This window comes from Nanorana parkeri, unplaced genomic scaffold, assembly GCF_000935625.1.
Source record: "Nanorana parkeri isolate BGI_ZX_2015 unplaced genomic scaffold, ASM93562v1 scaffold1958, whole genome shotgun sequence".
In the NCBI taxonomy this organism is placed as follows: Eukaryota; Metazoa; Chordata; class Amphibia; order Anura; family Dicroglossidae; genus Nanorana; species Nanorana parkeri.
The window spans coordinates 42,723-50,580 of NW_017308226.1; the positions used below are offsets into that span (position 1 = coordinate 42,723).

Here is a 7,858-nt window from a genome sequence, read left to right on the forward strand (position 1 = left end):
CCTTGACACAACTGGAAGACTTTAATAGGGTAAAATTTACATTGTATCTAGTGTATGGATAGAAGTTATGGCTACTTATATCAAAAGGTCCCCAACCATGCAAGCAGAAGCACAAATTTAGATTAGGAGGGAGCATGACTTCGTGAACATTGAAGCTGAACTCCAGGCAGAGTTGGTTTACCACAACCGGATTTGACCCAATTAGTCTCTTGCTGTCCATGAACAGCAGTACAATGTGCCAGTCAGCTGAGCTGCAGTAGCCATGTACCAACAAGTGACATGCTGATAGGAGGAGAGAGTGACAAGTTAGCCGAGTATGACGCTTCTCACTTTACAGTTCAACCACAGAATGGAGATGGAAGACCTACAAGTGGTAATAATTGCAGCAAGTCTACCAGCCCCGAGATGGGTTTGAATTGTGTGGTGGATGAACCAATTCCAGGTCTAAATTGACAGAAAGAAACCGTGTCAAGTCAGCACCTCCTGTGTTTAGCCATGTGCCAGTGTCCAGCTTCAAAGAGCTTAGTTTGAAGGAGTTTGCATATTTAGTAAACTTTGTCCCTTCATAGGACCACCAAACTCTCCTTTGAATGAAATATAATTGACCAAGTACACATCTACTGGACCTTTACATTGATGCGTCACCCTTATAAAATAATTCTATAAGGACCAGGAACTATGCCCCCACCTACCAGAACCTCTTCCAATTCCCTCCTGTCTCTGTCCAGCTTCACCAACAACGTGTGCCCCCAGGCTGTGCCCGATCAGGTGGACATCAGACATGTGGTAGTCATACATTGCCTGAGAGAGAGGAGAAAGGTCAGTTGACTTACCAAGCCCCGACATATGAAAAGTCAATGCAACTCACTCATTGTTTGCAATTAAATTTCTGTCAAGAGCCAGAGATGAGGGTAGAATGAAACCACAAGCGTCTGGCCATGTATCTTGACTTGCCAGCATGGTACATACCTGAAGAAAGTTCAAGAAATAGGCAATTTCTGCTCCAACCACACGGACATTGTTGGCAGATTGTGTGTAGAGGGCAAATGATCCTCCGCGCCAGTCTACACAGAAACAATTCACATCGGACACCTCCAGAAGAGTCTACAACAGAGGAGAATCATGTAAGCAGGTCAGAAGTCATAAGACAAGTCAGCCAGGTCCTCTTCCCTGCAGAAACACTGACCTGACACATCTCGACCAGCCACTGCTTGTCCCCCGTCTCTACAAAGCCATGGATGATGAATAAAGATTTCAGACTGGGCTTAAAGTTGGTGCCAAAGACTGAGGAGACGTTGAGAGCTCTGATCACCTGGAAGAGATATTCATCAGATACAGTGCAGTTCTCAGCTACTAGGAATGAGAGAAATTTGATTTTTGGTACAGCAAATGCTCCAACATTCAGCCATTGGGAGTGAAAAGAGGACATTCTTGGTGTTCAAGGATGAAATATGCTTCAAATGGCTCCCGGGATAGGAAGGCTTGTTTCCAGTTTTGTAAATTTTCTTTTTTTGTTTTTAGAAGCTCGTGTCTTTCTAGGCACACACACGTAGCTCACTTATATTCTGCAATATCAATACAACAGCTTGCATTGCACAACCCATTGATATGTTGGCCACCGTATAATTCTACCTCACGGAATTCTCTGCTTAACAGAGGTGATTAGGGCCTCTGATTAGGGAGAGCCAATGACCCGACCAACAGGCCACGTCACCAGCTCACCCACCTACTTCCACCCACATTTAATTAGGATTCCTTTGATTGAGTGACAAGCACATTGCATTACACATTTTCTTAGAGTGGTATGGCTTTACCCCTTCATAAAATGGGCACTGTGAAGTCCACCTAATGCAGCGGTAGCCATGGCTTGTTATCAAAGCTTTGATGGCCCCCCTTTTGAGTGTCATGCATCCTGCACACCCTTCCATACCAATGGCAGCCAGCTTGGTTTACCTTCTACCAAATCCAACGTCAGCAACACAAACTGACTGCTTACTCTGTAGTGTAGACCTGAACTTTGGTTAATTCCACAAAAGGCAAATTGTCCCCAATGTTCAGGTCTACACTACACAAAGTTTAGTCAGGCAAACCGACTATTCATAAACAGGTTTGGTTTAAAACATCCAGCTGGCACTTAAGGCTTCTTGGTGGCGAGTTATGTGCTAAAAGCTTGGCGAGACCCAAAAGTGCAGTTTAACTGTAATTTGCCAGGCAGATTAAAAGGGACAACCCAATTTCAAAGTGACATCATACAGCCGCCACCATTCCACAGTTCTACTTCCCGACCATCATGCAGTTTATAATAAATCAGGTTTCCTGGTCACTGACAGAGGATGACCACCACATCCAGATTATAGGGCATTCTGCAGTTTTTCCACATGCTTGGGAACTGAATGCTATGGTGTGTTCTAGAGCCCAAAATACCATTGGAATACATAGGATGCGTTCTGTAACTGCTCTGCATTGGTGTGAACAAGCCCTTAAAGCTTACAGGAAGTCAATTGTTCAGCAAAAGTGCCAACTGCATTGCGATTCTTTCCACAATGAGCACCCAGTGTGTTTTGAGGTTGTGCCATTTACCGTAAGTGCCTCTAGAGTCAATACTTGGAGATGGTCATATTTTTGGTGTTGGCCTCACTGGGGAAATTCTCATTTCATGTCCCAGAGACAAGGAAATGCATTCAATCAAATAGGGGTCCCCATTGAAAGGACCCCCAACCACAATTTCCTCTCATTTTCTGTCCTGGGACTGGAACAAAAAGGGTTCACCTACCCCCAGTGGTGACGTAGAACTAAAATTGTTGAAACTTGGTTTCTATGATGGCGGGAGAACCTTCCCTCTCCCCTGTACAGCCAGTTCTACAGACTTACTTGGTACTGGTCAGGGTTTCTTCTAGTGAAGAGCAGGAATTGCGTGTCTATCACTTCTGGTGCCCATGGTAAGCGACTGATCGGTCTTTCCAGTGTGTTGGAATAGGGGGGGCCGTTTGTGAAACATCCCAGCCTGTCGTAGCAGACCTCCTCAGCAGCTGGACAGAGAAACAAGCGGGGTGGATTATGGATCGGCCTTTTGTTGCACCATGAGCAAAAATGACCAGCTGAGGAACTGAACCCACTCAAGAAAAAATGGGGGCTTGATGTGTGGAGTTGTGGGTCCTCTGACCATCCTTCTAGCAAGGTAAATCTCGTCTCATGGCCCACAGATTTTGGACTGTCCAGAGATGTATGAAATCCAGAATGCTAGGTGCCTGGCTTCAATACTCATTTACTGACCATCTCCATGAGAGTTCCAGGAGCAGAGACTCAAGACAGGTCAGCCATTCTCAAAGGAAGGTCAGGAGTGGCAGCTCCCATGTTTGTATTCTGATGGGTTCCCTTTAAATTTCTCTCAGTACAGGATGAGCTTATAGGTCCAATACCTCACGGTTGGTTTTTTGGTTTGGCCTTTGTCTCATCCCAACTCTAGATCTAGAGGCTACACCAAAAGGCTTGCTACAAGCATTGTTCATCCAGAACTGAATTCCCTTAACTCAAGAGTGTTGCAGTTAGCAGTCAGGAGTCCCATTGTGTCCACATCTAGGTAGAACAAGGACACAGAACTCCAGCCAACTGTATTCTTGTCTAGCGCAAGCTTGAAGACCCCATTGGAGAGAAATCTCACTTGCCGTTTCTGTGACACCCATATGACAAGGGGTGGAGCGGCTGTCACCAGGACGGGCAAGCATAGAGTCCCCATTGTCTCTAGTTACAGAAAGTTTGGACATCCCCCCCATCCTGTCCTGGCAGAAGGTAAAGGGAGTCCCCTTATAGGGGTGAGAGGTTTCAGTAAAATGCATTAAAAAAACAGTTGATTAAAAATTCTCTGAAAACACCCCAAAAAAATCTAAGCAGCCTAATGAGTGAAATGAAGAGTTCCTTGCACCTAAAGCTCTACCGGCAGCATGGAGGGGAATTAGGAACGGAGCAAAACATACCTCTAATAGCTGCTGCTATGGACAGCACCAGGACCAGTGTGACCATCATCTGAAAGTTAAAAGAGACGATCATACAATTATCACTTCAACAACATTAGAGGAGATCTGTGCTGACAGATGCAGAGCCCAGCACACATGGCCTGAAAATGTTTCTTCCCTGGCTGTCATGCTGATGCCCCAATATCACCGAGGTGAACTAGCTAGAGATTCATCTGCAGAGCTTATTTTCGGTCAGCAGCTATCGAAGCCTTTGGACTAAAACAACAACCAAGCAGTTAGCATTCTCAGGACAAGCAGCCAAACTAGAAAAAGAAAGGCAACCGCATGAATCTATAACCAGCCTTTATATATAGCAGAAGAAAATAATATATATAGCAGGGCGTACATGGGAAGGCTTACAACAATACAAAACACAAAAAGATCCCCAGCGCACCTGCCAGCTAGCCTTAAGCGAATTACCCTGTCAACGGTATGCGTTAAAAACCAGAGGTTTTAGTTGCACAAACCTTTGGCCAAAAATATGTAGAAGCCGCACCGCCACCGCCAAGGCACCTCTGCAAAGTGTGGTCCTAACTCTATTTGAGTCCCCAAGTGTGAGCATAATAATGAAGTTGATAAATTCAAATTCAACTAGCCAGCCTACTTGTCCCAGTACAGTCCAGTAGGTCTGAAATATATTTTAGAGCTGGTAGAAGTCCACCTCAATAGAGGAGCCGACACCATTTGTCTTCAGCCATTTAGACAAATCTGAAATAAGGCTTATTTTCAGTAAGCAGCTATGGAAAACCTTTGGCCTAACACAACAACCAAACAGTTAGCATTCCCAGGACAAGCAGCCAGCCTACGTGTCCCAGCACAGCAGGTCTGAAATATATTGTGGAGCTGGTAGAACTCCACCTCAATAGAGGAGCCGGCACTTGTGTCCACACCATTTGTCTTCATCTATATATCTATATATATATATAGACAAATCTGAAATATACTTGCATACCCCCCAAGAAGCTTCAATACCTCCAGCAAGTGAGCACCTGCCGGGATGGACCGTCACAGATCCAAAGATACCCTGAACCCAGCTCTGCAGAGGAGCAGACACAATGGACCAGACAGACCTTACTGGATACTCAACCACCCATGGGTCCTGTTGTAGGACAATGTGAGAAAGAAAACACAACGTGACAAGCCAATCATGAGTATAGATAAGCCTGTGGGCAGAAGCATGTTACCTCCATTACCAAGGAGGTTAGTTAAATGGTTGGAACAGGAAAATGCAGGACATCGGTGAAGGGACCCTACAGAAAATAACACCCCCTCCACCACCATGTGTCAACACCTGTTATATATATCAGGACACAGATATGTTGGCACAGGATTTGTACCAGGAAAATGATAATGCCATCTGTCACCAAGAGTCCTTTGGGAACTCTGTACCACATGGCTGCCGCCAGTTTATGGCTATGGGTTCCTGTCCTCTACACTCATTGTTACCCCAACAAAGCATCAGGGAAGCAGGACAATGATGTCTGGATCTTGAAGTACTCCTAACCCAAACATATCAGATTCAGCTCGAGGACCAAAACCTGGCAGGAATTTGAGGAAAGACAATTCAATAGTATACACAGCTCATTGACTGCAGAGCCCATAGACATTGAGCGATCACATAACAGATCCAGATTAGTGAGGTTACTTGTGAAGTCCCCTTCAATGTGACCCAAGGGGGAAGGTGGGGGAATATATATATCAGTGAGCTGGACTCAGACTAAACCATCAAAGAGCAGAACCCAACCACGCAGCACAGGACTCCATATAAAACCCACCTCACCAGCAGCCGAAAACTGACCTTACACCCTCCAAGGTGCACAGGAAGAATATTACCGCACCTGGAGGAAAAGTGGTATTTAAAGCACCCTCAATGGGCGGAGCTGAGATGAATTTGTTAGGATAATGGTGGCCAGCTGAGTCGTCGTCGTCATCATCCAGTTTTGAGAGTTCATCATTAACCATTTCATTGCTCCAACATACACAATTTAAGGTGGAACTCCACTTTTTAATGGAATGCAATGAGCATTAGAACCCCCTGCCAGCTTTCTAAAATGATGGCACAGATTCCGACTCTTCCCGACTTCGTCCAATACAAAAACAGTTTTATCGGACATTCCACTCTTTGTAATGAAGAACCTTCAGGTGGCAGCACTTGAGAAATATATATATATATTAGTGCAGATTGTTCTTTTGGGTTTTTTTTTTTAACCTTTTTAAAAATCACTTACTTAGCCTGACGCTCTACTTCTGCTGGTAGTCTGTTCCAAGTACCAACTACTCTTTCTGCAAGATAATACTTTCTAAAGTCAGTATTGAGCTTTCCTCCTGCCAGCTTAAGGTCAGGTCCCCAAGTTCTTGATCTGGGCTTCATATTGAAAATCCTGCCCTCCTGAACGTTATTTACACCCTTCATGTATTTAAAGGTTTCTGTCATGTCCATCCTTTCCTCCAGGCTGTACATATGAGGTTCCTGCAGTCTCTTTTTGCAAGTGAGATCTCCAGAACTGAACACAATATGCTAAATTAGTTCTAATTATAGATCTATATAGAGGGATCAGGACCTCCTTCCTCCTGCTGGGGACCCCTCTAGTGATAGATCTATATAGAGGAATCAGGACCTCCTTCCTCCTGCTGGGGACCCCTCTAGTGATAAAGACCTATACAGAGGAATCAGAATCTCCTTCCTCCGGCTGGAGATCCCAGCAGGAAGGATCTTAACCCTAAGGGCTTGGTCTAGGTGCAAAAATAAGGTATTTTTGGGGGTTTTTTTTACCCGAAGCTCACAGCTGGCTGCCCTTTAGACCAGTCTTTTTGGCCTCTCTCACCCTGCACTGTAGCAATCTAAAGATCCTCAAATCATTAAGTCCAATACACTGTGCAATGCCAACATACCATCACTGGAGCAGAGGAGGCAACAGGCTGGAGGGAGCACTAACAGGCTGCCGGATCCCAGGTTCAGGTGAGTAGAACTATTTTTGCATCTAGACCAAAACAAGCACTTACCCCCATCAGTGGGTTGGCCTCACTACAAAGGTTAAGAAATGTATTTTCCCCTCAGGGTTGTTTAAACTGCGGTCTGACATGTCTAGTTCCTCTTTATAAAATAATTCCAGGAAGATCAGCTCTACTGCTAACCTTTGTGTCAACAAAAAGTCACTGTACCTTATCACGCAAACCTTCAGTTTTGATCTCTTATACACAGATATAAAATAACAGGACCCCATATGAAGTGTGCTCGTGGTGCGTTCAATGTGGGCAAAGCCATTAGAGCGTTGTCATGAAGGATCCATGACCATAGACCGTATATATGGCTGCAAATGGGAAGAGGACCACTCCCTTTAGTCACCATATTGGTCTATTATCACAATTTCGACACTAGTGGAATCTATAAATGAAGACCAAAAGGGGGTGGTGACCTGGATAAAAACAAAATTAAAAAAAATATTGCAAAGGGAATTCAAATGGATAAACTACAGGCAACTCAAGCTCCTGGATCAAGGAAAACTTTTCACTTCATAAATGGAGCACAAAACTGCTGCCATCTGTGACCATAGTGAGGTGCGAGCCTGAATATTAAAACTGGAATTCTTTTGTCCCCCATCTTTAGCATCTTTTTGGCAGGCCCTAGGGCAGGGCTGGGATGGAAAGCAGGATGATAAACCTTTATTTTACACCATCACCGCTAAATCCCGAATTATGAAATGAAGCCGATATTGTAACTCAGGTTTATGACTTCGGGTAAATGCTTTTCTAAATTACTTCTACCAGACCTGCTTGTGTTTATATACTTGCCCACTTGTGACAGGCCTTTAATTAGGGACAACTATAAAAGGGAAAGGTTATTT

The 7,858-nt window shown here is 44.5% G+C and overlaps 1 protein-coding gene across 1 annotated transcript in view; it reads right to left on the bottom strand.

Moving 5' to 3' along the window:
• LOC108800212 (pancreatic lipase-related protein 2-like) overlaps window positions 1–4,023 on the bottom strand; it is a 9,580-nt gene extending 5,557 nt beyond the window's left edge. Inside the window, exons 1-5 of the mRNA XM_018572176.1 lie at window positions 3,975–4,023; window positions 2,872–3,029; window positions 1,187–1,312; window positions 970–1,104; window positions 693–801 (exon numbers count right to left, since the gene is read on the bottom strand). Coding sequence (XP_018427678.1) covers window positions 693–801; window positions 970–1,104; window positions 1,187–1,312; window positions 2,872–3,029; window positions 3,975–4,023 — 577 coding nt within the window. The remainder of the gene's footprint in view (window positions 1–692; window positions 802–969; window positions 1,105–1,186; window positions 1,313–2,871; window positions 3,030–3,974) is intronic.
• Window positions 4,024–7,858: the final 3,835 nt, after the last annotated feature.